This window comes from Aythya ferina (genome assembly GCF_964211825.1).
Source record: "Aythya ferina genome assembly, chromosome: 2".
Lineage (NCBI taxonomy): Eukaryota > Metazoa > Chordata > Aves > Anseriformes > Anatidae > Aythya > Aythya ferina.
In genome coordinates this window covers 124,199,888-124,220,262 of record NC_140297.1, presented here as the reverse complement: position 1 = coordinate 124,220,262, position 20,375 = coordinate 124,199,888, and the positions used below count along the sequence as shown (strand labels likewise).

The window sequence follows — 20,375 nt, the reverse complement described above, 5'->3', positions numbered from 1 at the left end:
ATATCAGCAATATTTTTTGTTCAGTTATCCTAACTCCAGATATTTACATTTGGATTAGGATGGTGTGTTACTGTTCTCAGTCACCTCTGAGGTGACCTGACGTCTGATGGAAGCTTCAGTTAAGAGCATGATGTGTTTCCAAATTCTTCTGTAAATTTTCCACTCTTGTAATTTCTGTTCTATGTGAGTGAAATGGTTCTGGCTGAGAAGAAGATGCTGCAGCTTTCCAAACAAAAGATCATACATTCTGAGATCTTCCCTTTCTCCCACTAAACAGGGAGCAGCCCAGCCTTATCAGCAGGTAGCTATCAGAACTAGGTGCTATCAAACTGCTTTTAGTAACAGTAGGCAATGGAGCACGCTGTTAGAGGAGATCCTGAGGCTGAGGAAAAATTATTACCCCCTTTAAGAATTCCTTTAAAGCACTTCCCAAAATTTTGCTTTCAGTCAGCTAGGTATTCCATGGTGTACAACACGAGTGATTTTTTGTACCAGGCAAGACCACTTCATTTTATAAGTAGTAAACATCACCTATCCTGCAGTTATGCAGAGAAATATGTCTAGCCTCCATATCTAGTGCAAAGGATATAGCTTATAATTTCAGATGTGTATTAGTAAAAGTGCAAGGAGGTACATTCCTTGCTGACTAAGGCTCAGTGAAGGCAAAGACAGTGGGTTTTTTTCCCAGTCTGAGGTCCCAGACATTCAACCAGTCATTGTCTCTAATTATTGAGGGAAAAGGATGCAACTCCTTCACCAGAAAATGGTAAAAGAGTGGTAATTTGTAACCACAGGTGCAGTGTGCAAGTTAGGGGAAAAAAAAAAAAAAAAAAAAAAAAAAAAGAAACATAAACGTTTTCAAAGGAATAAAGAAAAATCTGTATTTAACATTAGTTGACATGGTCAACAGCTGAAGACTAGCTCTTCAGGGTGCAAATTCATGTAGCTTAGTGGATGCCAGGAGAGCTGTGTCAGCCTCTGTCCTGAGGACACCGGCACCGTCTGTGGGAATCCCTCGCAGAGGCAGTGGAGCTCCTTGGAAAGGGCTTTGTGCTCTCCTGCCAGCAGCTGCAGCTGCGAGTTCGTCAGCACAGACACTGGTACCAAAGCTCTGGTGCTGTTAGATGAGACATGTAACCTCCGCTGCCTTTAATCACAACTGAGGGGAAAACTGTTTCATGGTATCTTCAAGACTGAAAACTGCGAGTATCCCAAAATACTGAAGATCATCTGTGGAGCTTGCCTGCTTCTGTTTGCTCTGTGGCCTTTTTAGGTGACACAGATTACAGCAATTAGTGCGGGCATGTGGGAGATTGTTCAAGTCCAGTACATCTCCATCCAAACACAAAGGCATCCCTACAATAGCAAGCATTTCATCCCATCCACAGTGTTGTCACAAAAACACCTGTTGGTTCACCACGATGAGCAGTCACTGCAGCTAGTTCTGGTTCACAAAACAGAGGAACATTTATGGTAGCTTGGAGGATGTGGTGAAAGCTGCTTATTTTCTGTGTTCCCTGCTAATGCATATGTCACTGCAGAAGAATACTTCCAGAAAGTATTCCTTTGTGCAGGAGACCCCACTGAGCAGGTATCTGATTTAACAGGATGGGGCTGAAACCATGTCTTTGTATACAAGCAGTTTGGATTGTTATACATCTTATGTTTTTTTCCTTGAGGATTGATGGTTCAGCCTGTCATTTATTTGTTTGAGATAGTTTATGATCTGATGGCTTCTTCTCACATATTTTACTCAGGCATATTATGTATCATTGTTGCTTTATGTTTTCTATGGCTGGGAATTCATTTTTCACACAGTATCTTCATTTAATTAAATAATACAATCACATGTGCCTTTTGCATGAATAGGAAGAATCTGTTTTAATTTAGCCAGTACATATTTTGCCATCTTGGGTTTTTCAGTTAAAATTCCCAAGTTTTTTGTTTTAGCATAACAATAGTCATATTCATTGCTTCTTACATTGTAACAAAAGCACTCAGATGTCAGTTCATAGATTGACATAATCAGCTTTGTCTCTTAATTAGAAAAGAGAATAAAGCTGTTTAGGGGTGTCAATGAAATGACAGATGTATCATTAACAGAAGGCTACATTGGATCAGAATGGTGCAAATGCTTGGAATTGAAATGTTAAAAATTGTTACTGATAACCTTTCATTTCTAATTTTCATTTTCTTATTTTTTTTTCTAATTGAAAAATAATAAAGGCAAAGGTGCATGATACAGCATATAAATGGAATAGTTATTGGTAAAGAAAAACATCAGTTCCTTCTATAAAGACTCAAGTTTATAACCAAAGTATTTAAACTTTTTTTTTCCTGTAGCTAGGGAAACCTGTTACTCAGGATTTGCCATGCCTTAGGATGCACTCTTCAGCATCCCTTTAATGTCACCATTTTTTATGGGCAACAGGACAGCGTGTACATTTTAATAGAAAATTTGGGACTGACTGCATACCTGACTTCACAGTGCAACACACGACATGAAATCTTCCCAGTTAGTCTGAATAGCGAAGCTAGTACTGACTTCAGTGAGTTCACATTTTGCACGTTTCTCCGTCGGTTTACAATGCTGTTTATATCCAACCTATGATACAGTGGAAGTCTATTGGACTTGTAAGACATGACAGCTTTCAATTGGAGAAATTCAACATTGTAGAACCTGACCAGACTTCAAATATGCAAGTCCTGGGACAATGAGAAGGGCATGCTTCAGGACATAGGCATGCAGATGGAAATAAGATTGCAAGCAGCATCTATGCTGCATCTGAGGTGCTGATCCCAGCAGAGTCTGATGTCTGGGGCATTCACAAGACCCAGCACCTCATACAAACCTTACCGGCAACCTGAGCTGGTGGAGTTTCAGACTGCCTGTAGATCCCAGCTGTCTTCTGGGGAGAAATCCGAGCTGTTTGGTCCACCCAGCAACAGTCATACGGCAAAATTCAAGGTGCACATGGGCTACCTGCCAGGTCAAGTAGCAGGCTACACAGGAGAGGACCCTTCGGTGTACTCTGAGCCATTGCCCACAGCCATGGCCTTCTGCACTAGCTGAGGGGCGAGTCATGGGGGTGGTTCAGCAAGGAGAAGACGAATGGGTGAGCAACCTGGTCAGAGTCCCAGGTTTACGTCTGTTTTTGCACAATTATGTAAACATGGACAAAACATCCTGAATCTCTTTTGCTTTCTCTGACTGCATTCATTTTCTTTTCATTAGAACCTCAAACTCCTATCATCTCCCCAGTGGAAATGTTTTAAATTTCCAAAGACTCGTGAAGCTTTGAGACTAAAGAATTTTGTGTTCTGTGTGTAGACTGCCTCACCTACTGCTTGGCATTCAGCAGTTGGATAATGTGGGGCTTAAAAACAGGTGTGATGGTGTTCAGTTGGAAGAGCTGTTTACAAAACATTGAATGTTTCTTAAATGAAATTTGTAATTTTCAAATTCAGGCTTTTACTCGATGGAAAATGGAAATTACTGTTACCTGCCAGGTGTGCCACTGAGTTTAGAGGCGGGGGGGGGTGAACTTAACTAGAAATTAACTGAAGTCGCAGTGTTTGAATTAAAAACTAGATTTCAGTTGAAAATTTTACAATGTTGGAAGTTGTTTGATGGTGCTCTTTTAAATCATTTTCATGGTAAGTGGACTAGAAAGTGCAGAAGTGTGTTTAGATATGGTGTTTTGGTTCCATCTCTTCAAGTACAGATGACTGCAAAATTAGGCTCTTTGTATTTCAAATCTAAATCTGAATGAAATGAAGATCTATCCTATACTCTTGAACCAGAGTAGGAAATGATGCAATTGAGTAGATTTTTTTTTTTTTTTTTTTTAAAAATAAAAATCATTTTTCAGTAAATCAAGGACAGTAAAATCTTGGACTCCTCAAAAAGATGATGCTTTTGTAAAATGAATATTATTTTCTGGAGGAAAGAACTTAGGAAAATAATGAAACAAGTATTAATTTGCAATTATAATGCCTCTGATTAGTCCCCAACCCAAGTTGACATTTGCTCATTTTAATTTAAAAAATTGAGAATTGTGTTTGTATTTTCTACTCCCTGTTTCACAGCAGAGGGATTTAAAACATGTCCAGACCTATGATGTCTCAGTTATCGTTGCATCTTACAATCTCCAATTAATAATATTTTAGCTTTCTGTGACTGCAGAATGAAAATGCATTCCTGATTTACCTAAAATTGGAATTAGCTCGGTTACCTAAAACTGACGAAGATGTCATACATTCCAGAGAACGCTAACAAACACAAAGCCAATAACTTCATTTAGATTTAACCCTTATGCCCTTGAACACAATAGAGTTTACATAAATATTTAAGAAGGGCAGACGTAGACCAATTAAAGGAATATATTTCCCAAGCATCAAACCATTGTTTTCAGGCAATACACCGAAGCTCCTAAATTAATACACATTAAATCTGTTACAGGCTCAGCAGAGTTTGAGGCTCAGGAGAGGGAGAAGCAGATGAGGATACCCCAGGGGGAGGTCGGGGGGAGGCTGTCTGTGAGCAGCACAATCCATTGCCCAGCTTGCAGGGTGTCTGCACGGGCTGCTGCTGTCCACAGGCTGCCCTGAATATCCCCGCAAGGAGAAGAGGGCACAAGCATCCTTCTCGTCAGTTCTTCCAGGAGCAGGGAAAGTCTGTGGGCACACTGAGCAGGCTGCAGCTGCCTTCTTTCTGGTACTTGCTAAGTAAAATCGAGGAGCAGCTGTTTGATGGGAAATATATTTAAAGTCTTTTCTTTTTTTTTTAATGTTTAAAAATAAAAATGTTTTTAGATATTTTAGAATCTCCCCCATGATGAGATGTCTAGTTTCAGGCTGGTCCTGCACGGGAATATTTAGTGAAAGACTGCGCTTCATATCCACTCAGATCAGACTAGATGCTGAATGAGGCTGCTGTTACAGAGTGTGCAGCATGAATAATAGAAAGGTGCTTCTCATATGCACAGCGGTGTGAAAGGTGTCACTACCCAGCCCAAGGAAAATAAATTTGGAAATAATCAGGTTTGTTGCCCCCTAATTGTGGCAGCTTGTTAAGGCAGGATTGGGTTTTATCAGGCTATGAACTATGAGAAAGTGTGGCTTGCAAAAGACTAATGTAGGCAGGGGCAGAGCCATAGCAGAGTTTAGGGAAAGAGAAGATGGAAAGAAAGGATTCAAGGGAAATGGAAAATGGAGTAAGGAATTTTCAGAAGAGGGGTTCGAGGAAAGAGCATTGAAGTATGTCTATGAATAGGGAAAGAGACATTACAACTAGTGAGGAGCAAAAGAAGAGTGCAGATTACAATATGCTCTCTGCTGAAATAAATTGCCTACATTCTGTGCTGAAAGAAGTAAAAGCTAAAGTTGTGGAGGGCAGGGAGAGAAGAAAAAAGGGGGGATTTCAAGCATAGCATCAGATCAGATGGAGAAATGGAGATGTTAATCTAGGCTGGTGGCAGAAGGAGACGAAGCGGGAGAGAATGAATTTGTAATGGAGAGTTAGGTTTCAAGACTGTTTCTCCTAACATGCAATAGATTTTTAAAAGAAGGAAAAGATCGAAAACAGCAATCTGGAAAGCAAGTATATATAATCCTATAACAGGGAAGAAGACATAAGCTTCTGATATTGTGTTCATCTTAAAAACAGTAAGGTTTTTGAAACATTCACTGAGTACTGTATTCAATTGCTGTTCTCATCTGATGTATGCATTAGTGACAGTAGTCACCTTCTCTCAGTGCTTCATCCCAAATTAGAGTTGTATTTACAAATAAGTGGACTAAGCAAGGTATCTGGGACATTTTTGTATTTATTCAACTCTTCAGACTTTGGAATTTTTCAGTACGTTTTTTGAGCAAAATGTGTGTGTCCTGACTGTTAATTTTTTAATAAGGTTCATGAAATGTCTGACATCTGAAACACTAGGAGGAGTGGTAGAAAATTGCTTTTAGATTGCTCGTGTACTTCCAGTTGGGGAATGCATGATCGTAATTGTGGAAGTCATGAAATTGTTAATTGCATCTTTTTTAAACATTAAATGATTTTTTTTTATTCATATAAAGCTATGCAGATTTTAAGACAGAGTAAGTGGCCCTGTTTCTCTGCGTAATTAAGTAGATAAATCAGGAGTTGGCTGCTGGTATTTGCAAATCATGTATGTGGCAGATAGAGCAAGTGAGAGACCAATGTTCCACAGTGTTCCTCTGGTGACCTGGAGTGGTATATAATGTACTCCGTTCAAAAGGACGGATGCACTCCCTCTACCACCTAAGTGAGCATCTCTAACCTATCTGTTGTTAGTAAAGAGCAATATTTTGAAAAAAGCCTTTTCACACCTTTTCTCTCTATTGGTTATAGAGAACTTCAAGATGTCTGGCTTAACCAAGAAACCAGACTTTTGGACTTACACTTTCACTTACAGGAAATAAAGCCTATATTTTCATTACCTGCTTTGTTCTAATGAACATCCTTCATTATTTAACATTCCTACAGTTTCAGAGAAAATAATAGTTGAATTTTATTATTTATTTTTTTTACTTCTGAAATTCTACACTCTCTACTCAAAGAAAATACAGTTGATACACACAGAAGATGCAACATCGATGTATAATATTCTCCTCACTTTCCTTGTTAACATGGCTTTTTAAACGTGATGATGTCCCACCACTGTTTCTGAAATTGCCTGAATTTATTTGTTTGCTCTTTATTACGTAAGGAATGATTTCTGCATGTTTGAATATATTTCTGTGTGGAGTGCTGACATTCTTATCCACACTTCACTTGTCATTTCTAGGCCAGACGGTTAATATGATTTCCTACTATGAGCTACTTTCTGTGTACAGTTTTAACATGTGTTGCAGTAAGGCAATGTATTAAAGTGCAGAAATGGATTATGGAAGAGATGGATATCAGACGAGAGTTGTTGGGTTGTTGGTGAAGTCAATCATTGTGCAGTGTAAATATGTTCCTGACAGTGGTAAAGGGAAATGCTGGTGGAGTTCATATTCTGGTCCAGTCCTTCTCACATGAATATAGGGGAAAAAAAAAGCATTTTATGTTTGTTTCTGGATAATATTAAAAGAGAAAGGGGCTGCAAAGGAGGGATTAGTGCTCCAATGGCAAACTGGAAAAAATTGAGGACTAACCAGCATCATCTGAGCGGATCTTTTCTCTGGGAAAAGGCTGAGGTCTGTAATGGTTCTGAAGCTGTTTTTGTTGTTGTTGTTGTTGTTGTTGCTTTTTTTTTTTTTTTTTTTTTTCTCATCGCTGTTGTGATACTGCTCAGAAAACTGAGGTTGTGCTGGGGTGCAGAGCCGGGCGCATCACCCACAAGATGCACCAGGTAATCACTGTGTGGTGCTCAGTGCACAGTGCTGCGCTTCCAGGGGGGATGTGGGCTAACTTCAGGAAGTCGAGAGAGGAGTGGTGTGAGTACACAGAGCTCTAGAAAACAGTTGTGAGGAAGTACCAGAAGAACCTGGGGTTGTTTAACCCAAAGAAGACTAAAGGAGAACATGATAAGTACCTTTGAATACCTAAAGTTCCCCTGCAGAAGTAAAGGGGTTCATTTATTCTCTTATCCTTTGTAGACAGAATGAGAAGTAGAGGGCTTGAAGTGCAGCATGAAGATAAAGGTTAGACATGAGGAGAAATTTTCTGATAAGGACAGATTGCTTGGGGAGACTGGAGACTCCATTACTATCTTCAAGAGCAGCATAGGGGAGTAAGAGAGAAGGTGTTGGCATGAAGTAGCCATGAAGTAGCCTACCTGGAATGTGAACCACAAAATAAGTAACCTCTCAGCATCCCTTCCTAGACCATTTTTATTTGATCACAGTTGAACTAAGAAAGGAAAATACCCAGACCAGCCAAGTGATTCCAAATGTAAGATATGGTAAAATAACCATGAGCTGCTTTTATTGACTTCACCCAGAGCAAAGACAACATAGCATTTCAGAGAAAGGGCCATAAGCACTGAATTTGTATTAACTTCTAATATCACTGAACTATTGTTGCATTTACTGAGTCTTCTCCATGACTCGGATTCTGGCTGTTATGAAACTTCAAATTACCTTTTGTGTAGAAACCTTCTGGGAATTTTAAGCCTCTGGTATACCTAAGCTAAAAGGGCTTTTTCAGTTGGTTTCCATTTTTAAACTGTTCAGAGTGCTTTCTCAAAATGATATTTTCCTGCTTTTTGTTTTTTTAGGCAATGCCCCAGCCAGTCACTACAAGTAATGGCTGAATTTTTGGATGTGCCCTTCAACACACAAGTTTGAAGAGGTGATAAGTGCAGTGTGAACCTACAGCTGCTAAGATAATGTAGCTGAAAAAAAAAAAAAAAAAAAAAAAAAAAAAAAGATCCTAGACAGCAATATATCAGAGCTGCTGCATGAGTTCTTGAGTATCGGTATTTTTTGGATATCCAGGGATGACCCAAATGGAATTAATAGAAGAGGGGAAAAAATAATAGGTGAATAGGTTCTTGTAATGAACGGTTTACTACAGAAGTTAGAGTTCTTAACAACAAAAAGCTTGTATGCTCTTACAGAAGAAATGAATTTTTATTGAAAATCCCAGAAGTTTTTGACAAAAATACTTTCAATATAAGTATTGCATTTTTCAGGAGGGAGAGGGAAGCCTTAATATTCACTGGTTGGTTGGTTTGTTCTCATCAGCATTTCTACTAGTTTGTCTCACACCACCATGGTAGTCAGTCCTTGCCATATGCTCTTTTTGAAAGAACAAATACACTTTTCTTTTTTTTTGGTGTGCTCAAAGGTGTATTTCCTGTGTCTAGTCATTGCTTTTTAACTCTTTTTTCCCAAAATTTTGAGCACACCATTGAGCGCTGCAGTCGGTTTACCTCGATGAAGGTGTAGGCAGCAGCGGTGAGTTTTCCTTTCTGTGTGTGAAGAGCTAGCTTCTTCACTGAGTCAGTCCTCATGTGCATCTCTCTGCCAAGACATGGGCTGGTGAATCCATTTGCTCTACGTACGCCCCCAGGTAGTGATCAGATAGGAGCAACAGCTGGTCCTCACCTCTGCAGGAAGTGTTCAAGCTGGGAATTCAAAGGTAGAAGACTATATTACTAAAGCTCTTTTCTGTCTAATCCTGCGGGGAATACTTTTAAATATCACATGTGTTCAACCTGGAAAACTCTGAGTGCCAGGGGATCGCTGAGGCAAATAATTTCAATGGGGTGTTTAAAGCCTGCTTAATTTTATAAGTATCAAAAATTTTTGTTGTGGACAAATGTCTGAAAGAAAGTTCTGATTTTTTGTTTTGTTTTGTCCTCGTGGATTCAAGCGCCTAATGCTATGAAAAGGTTTGGGAGAAACTAACTGCAAAATTAAAAAAAAAAAAAAAAAGAGAGAGAGAGAAAGGAAAGAAAGAGAAAAAGAAAAGAAAGAAAGAAGGACTTGCTGGCTTTCTCCTGTCCTAAGTTTCCTGTGTCTCTCTTTCATAATACAACGAGACACTCCAGACACCACATTTCTGGGGATTACCTTTGTTGGGGTTGAAGCCTTTGGCCTCATTCTTTTCCTCACAGTTAGAGTGCTTATAAGCCCCTGGAAAGACACTGTCTGTCATGTCTTGTTGCTTAAATATTGTGATCGAGCCTGTGAATAATCTCAGACTGCTCTGACATGTTCATAATAGCTTTTGTTCTACTCCTGTGCCCACACATTTCCATTCCTTGAAGTCCCCCAGCATGGTTTGCTCCAACGTCGACGTCGGATGTGGTAGTTTGACCAAAAGTGATATGGAGAAATGAGACCAAAGCCTTTAATTTTTGTGGGTGGTAATGATGGTTTAGAAAGTGCAAATGGCTCCTTTGTGACAAGTGGCACAGTTAGACTTTGCTGGGCTCTTTTTCTCCCCAGCTTGGGGTTTCTTTCACCCATTGGTGCGAGTTGCTCAGAAGCGGCTGGCGGAGCCAGCGGTGCCCTGCAGAGTGACATTTTCTTGTGTGGCTTTTTCGGTCGTTCTTTGCAGCGGAGGCTGTGCTCACACCAGATGCCAATCATACACCACCAGTGGATTTGCAAGATTATAGGACAGGAAAAAAGATGAAGGTTAAGCACAGGGCACAATAGAGATTACTTATGGTAATGAATTGTATAATTTTTCTAGACAGATCTGGATTAATGTTTATCCCAGGCAAGAGATTACTGTATGTCTGATTCTAGTTGTAAACAGACATTATTAAACAGAAGGTTTATGTTCATGAAATGCGACTATGGGTGTTAAAGCACTTATGATTTATTATGTGCAAAGAGAAAAATTAACCTGTTCATCTGCTATAGTACTAGATGTGCTGTGGATTTTTGCATAATTTGGAAGGCATCTGCTCCTTTGGAATACAAATAACGAGTGAAATGGGGAAGATTCTCCTCTCGTTTACACTGATCCAATGCCCTGTACTGCAGAGGAGTGGTGTAACCAGCAAAAGGATAGGCTTGTGTGCTTTTATAAAGCAATAATATTTCTATTACAGATAAATGTTGGCAAAGTCTGTTTGCTTGTGGATCTTTAGGGTTTTTACTTTACAATAATAAAAAAAAAATCTACATTGACATTCACAGAGCCTCACAAATGTTGACCTAATTTGGGTTTCCCAAATAATTCCCTTTTACTAATGGAAAACAACCTTTAGAAAACTTTGAAATAAAATAAAAATTAATATATATATAATCTATTTTTTTCACGTAATTTATGTTGCAGCACATTTTTCATTTGGTTTACTACATCACTGCTGCTTTCCGTAAATGAGGCATAAATGATACAACAATCACATTTTTTTAATACTACCTTACCTTAGTAACTAAATAGTCACACCTGAGTCAGTAACTTAAAATATTTTAGGTGAGCTCAGAAATTCCTGTTAAAGAAACTGTAAACAAACTCCAAAACTTTGCTTCTTTTTCATTACATGCTAACAAGGAAGCATCTTTTCAGCATGAAAGGGAAAGAAAAATTACAGTTATCAATAATCTATTCATTGTATTTTGTAGCCATAAGACTTTTTGCACAATGTTATTTGAAATTATCAATTTACCCGTGGTGGATGGATGATACAACTTCATTGGTTTCCTCCACTTTTTAATTGATCTACCTACTAATAGATTGCATTGGATATGTTGCTGGTGCTTTATTTGTAAAATTTGCTCATATTAAGTCTTACTCATTTTAAAGAGATTTCTCAGTTAAGTGTAGATATTCCTGTATATATGTAAAAATAGCCCAATATGTGAAAAAAATGACGACAACAACAACAAAATTAAGGAACATGCAGCAAATATGAGATGCTCAGTGTGTTAAGTGAATTAGGTTTTAAGCAGTTAAACTAGAACTGAGTACCATTATACATGGGATAATCAGGTAGGAAGCTCTCAGTGCTTGAATATAAAAAGTTGCAAACTTAAATAGCCATCAGAACACTTCATACTGCTTTTAAAAAAAATAAAATATATCTTAGATATTTACATTTGATGCAAGTGTTACATTTGATACAAAAATCAATACCACAAGAAAACACTAAGTTTAACATTTGTCTTATCTTGTCTAATGATCAGATTTTATCTGATCATTAGATCAGATCTAATGATTAGATCAGATCTAATGATTAGATCTGATCTAATGATCAGATAAAATCTGATCATTTATCTGAAGTGTGAGCCCTGAGGTAAAAATTGTAAGAAATTAATTGAAAGGGGAAAGTTTGCATGGGCTTCACTGGTAGGTCATACCAACAGCTGTAAAAGCAGCACGGTGCAGGTAGTAAAAGCAGCACAAACTTTGGAGTGCCGTCAGACTGCAGGTGAGAAGTTGAGGTTTTCAGGAAGCCCAGCTGAGGTGAGCAGTACTGCCTAAAGCTTTGTGCAGTGAAGCATTACATTTCAGGGGGCAAGAAAGCCTCATCTGCGCTCTTTTCTTCGCTGTGTGTTGGCAGACGTCTGTGAGTCATTACAACCTCCATCTTCGAAAGAGAAGCAAAGATGGAGATGAAGACAGGTCTCTGTTATCAGCCCGCTGTGGGTCTCAAGTCGAACGGGTGCTGCGTTTCCCCCTGGAAGGCTCAGAGCCATGCCACGGTGCTCAGCGGTACTAAGCTTATTGCTGCTGAGCAGAACACGGCTGCAGCGAATGGTGACCCTCACGTCTTCGCGATAGCAAAACGTCTCCCTGATGTGATCCCACGGACTCGGAGCATTAAGTTAATTTTCCCCTGGATCTCTGAGCTGCGTCCTCTTTACCCGGCGGAAAGCTGGTGAAGAATACAGCTTTTGACCGACTGACAGAACACGGAGAGTGAAATTAGATGCATTAAATTAGAATATGACAAAAAGCCTATCTAAATATTTGTCACAGGGCTACGTACGGGGTGTCGCGTCCAGTCCAGGAAGTGAAAGGAGGCCGCTGGTGGGACTGTGTAGTCTGGGGGGGGAAATTGGTAAATCATCCAGATTCATTACAAGCTTTGAGGGGATAATTAAGAGTATTGAGTGGGCTGTTACACTTCCAGGGCTGGTGATCCCTCTGATGTAATCTCAGATTAGTTCTTGTCTTGTCTTCACCTAACACAGAATTAACCAGTACAAAGTTTGCTGCACCACACAAGTAAATAATGGTGTTACTTGCCTGTGAGAGGACATATAGCATGTTGGCTTACGCGATGTGCACCTTCCCCACAATCAAGAAATCACCAGAAAACAAACAAACAAAAACCCCAAACCCTCAAAACCCAAAGAACCAAAAAAGCCAGTGCAAACACATAAGCTGTGAAAATTTCTAATTTGTACTAGAATGTTTGCAATGTTTATTTTCCAGTTAATAAAATGATTTTCTTGAAAACCAACATTTGTAATTAGTGGCCAGTTAAACAGAAAGAGCTCAAGATGCGCAACTTGGTTTGGCCACATCTGTTCATCTTTAAACTAAATTTATTCCAACTTTTTTTGCAGTAAGAGAGCAAATCACTGACTTATAATTTCCTCCACAGAAAGTTTTAATTAGAAAAAAATTTAAAAAAATAAATTCAGCATACATGTTTACCTTTTTATTATTATTTTTTTTAATTTCTATTTGAGCAGTTCAAGGAGGAATGTGCCTATGATAGGGTTAATCCAGCTACATAAAAATCCATGCTGTGTATGATAGTAGTAAAGCTTGTGATCCCTTGATCTTTGATTAGATCCGAGCTAGTAAATATCTTGTGTTTAATCAGAATGAGTTGTTCTGCATGTAGTATAAGTCACCTTCACAGATGGGATGTAGCATCAGAGTTGTTCATGAATATTTGTTTTAATCCTTTCCAGAGCAAGCATGCTTTATGTTTCTTTGTTGTAAATCAGATTCAAGCAACTAAAGACCAGCACGAAGGAAAGACGTTTACTTGCAGTTAGGAATAGGACAGCGTGAAAAGGACAGGAATAGGACCTTTTTTCCTTTGTAAAGAAAAATATAACTTGCTAGAATTTTGAAAGGTATTTTATACTATTCCACAAACATAACTAACACACCATGGCTGCTTTTTCAGCCTGGGTTACAAATATAATTATCTAGAATTTCATCTTAAACTGTTCATACCTATTTCTGGCTTAGCAGACTATAAACATACAAAGTCTAAGATTTATTACTGTTAATGTTTGGCCTCTATTGTTATTCTTTATGTTAAAGTTATTTAGTTAGAATGGTAGCTTTTTTGTGTGCTGGTAAATGGAAATTCTTAAAACCTTATCTGTAAAGCTAATCGTTTAGTGTGGTATGTCAGCGTCCTATTTACCTAAATCTGTCATAATTGCCTTCTGATACATCTTCCTTTGACATGCAAAATATTGAAAACGAGAGGACTTTTCGCTGTGAGATTTTCTGTGGAATGTAATTTTTCTGTGTTCATAACTTTATGGTAATAACTGGACGACCTGTAGTTAAATGCATCTCAATTTCTCCCTCTTATTTTTCATAATCACCACACAGAGCCTTCTGTGCTCAGAGGTGTGATTAGATTTAACCTGCCGTCATATCTGAAGAACTTTCTGTACAACATATTATACATTGTAAGAATTATATGCATAGATAGTAGGTCTAAGTGTAATATATAAATAGATATAAAGATGAGTTGCTCTCATGCCAAAGCTAATTCCTGATTTTTTTTTTTATGTTTTTAACAGGAAGACTGGAGAGCCCCCACTAATAAATGGCTGGATTCCTTACCTTGGAAAAGCTTTGATTTTTAGAAAAGATGCTTACAAATTCTTACTGGATCAGCAAAAGAAACTTGGAGATATTTTCACTGTACATATTGCTGGTGAGCAGTATTTTTGTACTTCTCTTGATTTTTCCATCAGTGATGTTAAATATTAATTCAGATGTTTAATTTAGAATCTTACTTAACCAAAAACATTTCAGCATACCATAGGATACAATACATTAAATTCAAATGTTTTATATACATAAAAAGTATCCACAATATTTAGTTATGGTTATGTGTATTTATATACAGCTATAGGTATATATGCATATCGACAGAATTTTTAGACAAGTAATGTCTGAACATAGATTTTCCCAACACATATAAACGTGTATTGTTTTTTGTGTGTTTTTTTTTTTTTTTTTTCCCTAAGGAAAGGAGAACTAACATCATCTTGACACTGCACAGAAAAATATCAGATTAAATTTAGAAAACACTTAAGAAAAAAAGTGCAGAATATGTTCTCACACATTTTACAACTGGTTGACAGGAACACAAGGGAATGAATGACACATTGACTCAGTGATACAATCAGGACTGGAACACAGAAACTTCCTGTTGCCAGTCTCTTACTCTGATCATGCTTGCTGAAAATAACAATATAATAAAGTATGATATAACCTTGCTGCTTTCTGTATTTATAGCTGTTTTACTACGCTAGCTCAAATACAAACATTTGAGTGATTTCACATATACACTGAAATGTACCAGAAAAGCACAGAATGAAACTGGAATCTTGAATGAAACACAAATATATAAATTTACATAGATATATATATATATATACACATTTCACTAAAATCATTTTAAGATCAAGTATTTTCCTTTGTTCAGAAAAAGGCAAACTCCTATTAGTAGGTAGATGTTATGGATCTTTGGGCCCTCTACATGCTGATATCCTTGTTCAAATGATGAATTTTATAGTTGTATCAATTATTACTTTACAGTTAAGTCTACCTCATTTTTAGCTATTCCGGTATTTTTAGAGAGTTTCAAAAAAATGTAAAATGTAAAGTTTGCTTGTTAATTTTGTGGCAGTGATTCTAGCTTTATTTTTCCATATAAACAATGTTTTGCAATACAAATATTTATTTTCTTCAAAAGTCTATTAATTAAATTACAAGCAGAATGTTTAATTAACTTTTTTTTTTCTTCCTGTTACCAAATATATTCTATTGTCCTTTGGAAGAGCATTTTACTGCTGTTAAATGCATTTTTTACTATTATTCATTCTTTTTTTATTATTATTCTTTTGGAAATTGGTGTGTTTCATCTTCAAGTGAGTTTAACACATCTTCAACTCTAATTTTATTTGAAATAGTCTTTTTTATTGTTAATGTATACTCACATGATAATGAGTGAGTACAATAATGGCTTCTTGTGAGTAAAATTAATAATAATTCAAAGACTTACCATAGTGCATTCATGAAAGCAGATACAGTCATACTTCAGAATCCTTAATTTGTTTAACCAAATAGTTTTTTCTCTTTCCCCTTTTTATTGTTTTATATAAGACTGTATTTAGAGATTTGTGTCTTTAAGCAATCTGTGAGTGTAATTTAGTTTAATGAATTTCTGTTTGCATAATAAGCAGAATTCCATTTCAATTCATCTCCCTATTTTTAGGTATTTTGCAAAAGCTTTCATATGTACAGGTAAATAGACTGAGTTACGGATATTGTTTCAGCCTTATACAAGGAAATCTTTGGTTTTGTGAATTTGTTGTATTGGAGATACTACCTCAAGTTCTCTTTTTTCAGTGTAAACATACTGACCATCAAGTTTTCACTGAGAAACAGCTTGTCAACCACAACTTGAAAAAGAAGATGAAGGTAGTTGGTAGCTCATGTCCTGTCCTGATTCCGAGACATGCAGGCTTTCTGTGTGTCTCAGTGATTTGACAAAGATGATGTTTGTATGTTCAGCAAACATAACGTAGCTGGCTGTGTATGTACTATCATTACTTTAGCCCCCTGGTGAGTCACTACAGGTTCTGTCAACAAATCCTATCAATATGTATTGTTCTAATTATTGGTTCTCAAACTAGTTCATTTGGAAAATGTGGAACGATGCTTGGAGTTTCTGTCATTGCCCTGTACCGGTAATGCGATTTCGCTGATTGTACTTTCCCATGTGATGAGCAAATGATTGTCATCCCTAAAAGTCGCAAGGGACATGGATGTCATCTTAATAAAGAAATTAAAAAGCACATCTTTCTATGAGAAACAATGTAAATTCCTGACCTGTCGCAGAAAATAGTTCTCTAATTGGTTTTGTGTGGTGGTGCAGCAGAATCGTTTTCCCCAAACGTCATACCGGCGAAGCACTACTGTACATCATTGTCAGCAGTTCAGCAGAATCTTCCTAATAAGAGGACGATTACGTAAATGCGATAGTCTTCAAAAAAGAAAGAGAGAGAGAGAAAAAAGAAAAGAAGAAGGAAGGGAAGAGAGAAAGAGAGAGATACTGAGTCTGTTGTTTTTAGATGACAGTATGTCCCAGCCCAAGCTTTCTGCTTGCTAAGGATCAGCCGGGTAGGCAGACAGCTAGGTAAGAACATAAAGAACTTGAAGCAGTTTTCTCACAGTTTCTTGGGATTAAACTTTGTCTCCGTTTGATGATACATTATTAGGAATGATACTGAGCATTGCAACACTGTCAATGAGACTAATTCAGATTTTGATAAAGTAATCTGTCTTCCAGTGTTTTTGCTAAGCACATTTGGCCTTTTATAATTCTGCTAATAAGTCATTCTTTTCTTTTAAATCATGACACACCTACAGTAAAATACCACATTTTTCTGTCTTAGGCAAAAGGTAATTTCCATGAACCCCTTACAAAGCTGAAGTATGCTGCAAGCATTACTGAAATAACATCCATCATTATATGTCATATGAAATGCTTGTCTTTCATCATTAGCATTAAAAAGCTCCAGAATGCATTATTAGAGTAATTTCTTAACTATCATACAAATACTGGCTTCTGTGCTTAGATTTACCAAAGTTGACAATTTTCATATTTTCCACATCAATCTTATTTTTCTAGGAGACTGTGTAAACTACAAGGAGATAACCAAGCTATTTGCAGCATGGTTGTAATGCAAACTGAAGGATTGGACAAGGAATATAAATTTTCTGAATCCATATTAAAAAAAAAAAAAAAAGCTTAGAGGGCTTTTTAGAGAAACAAGTATACGTTTATTATTTTGACTTGTTTCTATTGTACTAAATAAAAAAGCCAAACTACTGAGATTTGGAGTGTGACATTTCTGTATGACCTGGGTTTTTTGTTTTGTTTTGTTTTTATGTGTGTGTGTGTTAAAGGTATTTTTTTGCATTCTAACAAGGAAAGGCGTTGTGCTTTCAGTGGTTTCTGTATAAATGCATCAAATAGTTAAAGCTTCCTGATTTGGAAAGCATGTGGCATTCCTCCACTTTTGGTTGATCTGACATTTACCTTTGCCAATACTCTGATGGAAACTCACAAGAATCAATATTTTGGTACCGTTTTAGAAAAGACTACTACAAGAGGTAATTCTTGGCATTTGCTGCAATGGAAAGGCATGGGAGGGGTGAGAGGGAATGCATTTTAAAATACTGTATAGTAAGTGGAAACTTGAGGAAAGGTTTCCATTTGTTGGTATCAAACACCACCAGGGACAATAAGTGGGAAGAGACTTCAACAGCGACAATGAAATTATTTGAAAAGAAAAATGAATTGCAATATTGACACTCAAAACTTTAAAGTCATACCTTGAGGTCAGAACATTTGTTAGGGTTTGGATGTTTGCTCTTCAGATCTTGAAGGGTGCTTAGGGTAAGGGAGATGTTGGGGCATGACTTTCTAATTTTGAGTCTGTTGCTGGATGGAAGGCAGGCACTGTGTTAACCTGTGTGGCTGCAACCGTGTGCAAGAATGACTGTAATTGCTAAGGCTCCTGTAACCAATCTTACAGCAATAACTTTCTAACTGCAGATTTTAGTCTTTAGATTTTAATCATTTTCTAATGAAGAGATCTAAAATTAGATCCTCTCTGAGGTACATAGACAAGCTGCCTTTGTTATTCAGGGGTTCCACTTTCCTGGCTAGAGACATTTAATAAATACAGTAACAAGAGTATTTTTTTTCATGTATTTATACATATTGTTGACTTGCAAGGGAATGGTCTGGAGCCTGAACTGAATTCTACAAAATGAGTATTTTGGTACATACTTACTTTTTTTTCTACCAGGAACCTGATGAGAATAATAAAAATCAGGATTCGTGATGTTCTGTTTGTTAGAGATTTTCTCATCCAAAGTGTGCTGCTTTTGAGAGAGTTTTGATTTAAAATTACTGCTAAAATAGTTTGTTTGTCTGAAAACCCATTTGCTGAAAATCTTTTCTTACTTAAAAATGATAAGAATTGATGTGCGTTTGCTAAGTGTCTGATTAAAGATCACAAAGAAACTCATATTTTGCATCAGAAATAAGCAGATGGTGGACAGATGGTTTAAATTAATATTAATTAAAAATCTTAACTTAAATTGTTTACCCTGTAAATGCAAAGTTAGGAAGCCAGCTTTCATCTTTAGGGTTAATAACACTCCAAGTTTATTTATTAAAAATCACTCCAATGGGCATTCTTTCCAAGCTTTGATCACAAAGATGGTGGCCTCAATAAGAGCATGCAAGTGCGTGAAAGCTGGAGCAAGAGGAGTGCAAAGAGAGCAGCTCTAAAGCTGAACAAAGACATGGGGAGATCCCGCAGAGGTTGGGGCTAAAAATTCCTGTGCAGTTTGGGAAGGAAGAAATGATCAGGGAAGAGGACTGGGAATTTAAGATCCTTTTGTCAAGCCGGCAAACTCTACAAGTGCCTCAAAAACCCTCACACTGTTGACAAAAATGGGGGTCAAATTCTCAATTTATCCTTGTCTTTCCTTGCTGTTTTCACTGGGATTGCAGTGGACATAAACAGGATGAAAATTACATGCAAAGAAAGTCCAGAACACACCCGTCCTTACCACAGAGCCGTGTGTGTATATACAAGTCAGGATGCGGAATAACTATGATAATTCAAATATCACTATATGGTAACCATGGATACTTGTTGACATTTTTAGTGGTAGTGACTACTTTATCTCAGGACATCTGTCACCGAGCCAAATTTGGTCCTCAGTTAAGCATGTAGTGTTCCCATTAAAATCAAAGGAGATCTGTCCCTTTAGTGAGACAGAATTAGACTATAAGTGTGGTAAGCTTTGATATTTTCTGGATTTATGGCTAGGAGGTTTATCTCTATTTCACAGAGAATGTGTACATTTTAATGGGTACTTTTTTCCCTAATGCACCTGTCCTACAAGCTAAGAATCAGGAGCTCTAACTTTAGACTTAACAAGGGAATCATCCCTAAAGAGTTAAGATTTAATTGGGCTTTGGGAGTATTAGCATTTTGATTCATGACAGTTCACCAAAATATTCTTCTTTATTAGTTGACTTTATGCTTGGGGGAAATTTTCCAATTTTTTTTTTCTGGCATAGACAACTTCAAAAAGATGTCAAAAGCTACAATTCTGTACCTTAGTACAACTGGAGGTCCAGCTGTGGTCTCTCCTTAGTACCTCAGTAAGATGGAAAGTTGTCTGTGCACTCTGATACAATGTCTTATAATCCCAGGACAGTTTGTGCCCCAAAATGGCAACCATTTTAAGAATGAGAGCCTCCTTCATTGTAAGCTAGGGCTTCAAAATCAGATCCTGTTGTGGTCATTTTACTGGTACTAAACAAATTCTTAACAAAAAATTAGACAAAACTTCAGAGGAAAATAAATAAATAAATAAATAAAAAACAGGTGGGGCTTTAAATATTGGGGTTTGGCAGTGTGCAATTAAAGCTGTAACCAGCAGATTTTGAGTCTTGGTGTCATCTCCTTGAAGAAAAGCTGCCTAGGTAACACATTTTCTACTCCAGCCCCCCTCATCCACTTCTTCCATTCAGGTGAAATGTGTTTCTCCCTTTCTGCTATTAAAAAAAAAAAAAAAAAAAGCATTTTTAAAATGTTGCTATGATTCCTTGTATTTCATGAATTATAACAGTGTAGTAAATTACTTATTCCAGAGT

At 37.2% G+C, this 20,375-nt stretch overlaps 1 protein-coding gene and 1 long non-coding RNA gene across 3 annotated transcripts in view; one reads left to right on the top strand and one right to left on the bottom strand.

Annotated features, from left to right (window-relative positions):
- The window catches only part of CYP7B1 (cytochrome P450 family 7 subfamily B member 1), a 123,466-nt gene that overhangs the window by 85,926 nt on the left and 17,165 nt on the right, over positions 1-20,375 (top strand). The window contains exon 2 of the mRNA XM_084508462.1: positions 14,197-14,333. Coding sequence (XP_084364588.1) covers positions 14,197-14,333 — 137 coding nt within the window. The remainder of the gene's footprint in view (positions 1-14,196; positions 14,334-20,375) is intronic.
- LOC311431170 overlaps positions 11,659-20,375 on the bottom strand; it is a 28,983-nt gene continuing 20,266 nt past the window's right edge. The window contains exons 3-5 of one of the 2 annotated variants that reach the window (XR_014689295.1): positions 16,520-16,673; positions 12,405-12,600; positions 11,659-12,317 (exon numbers count right to left, since the gene is read on the bottom strand). This is a non-coding gene — a long non-coding RNA (uncharacterized lncRNA). Of the gene's footprint in view, positions 12,601-16,519; positions 16,674-20,375 lie in introns of both variants that reach the window. The other variant, XR_014689294.1, reaches the window with a different exon arrangement.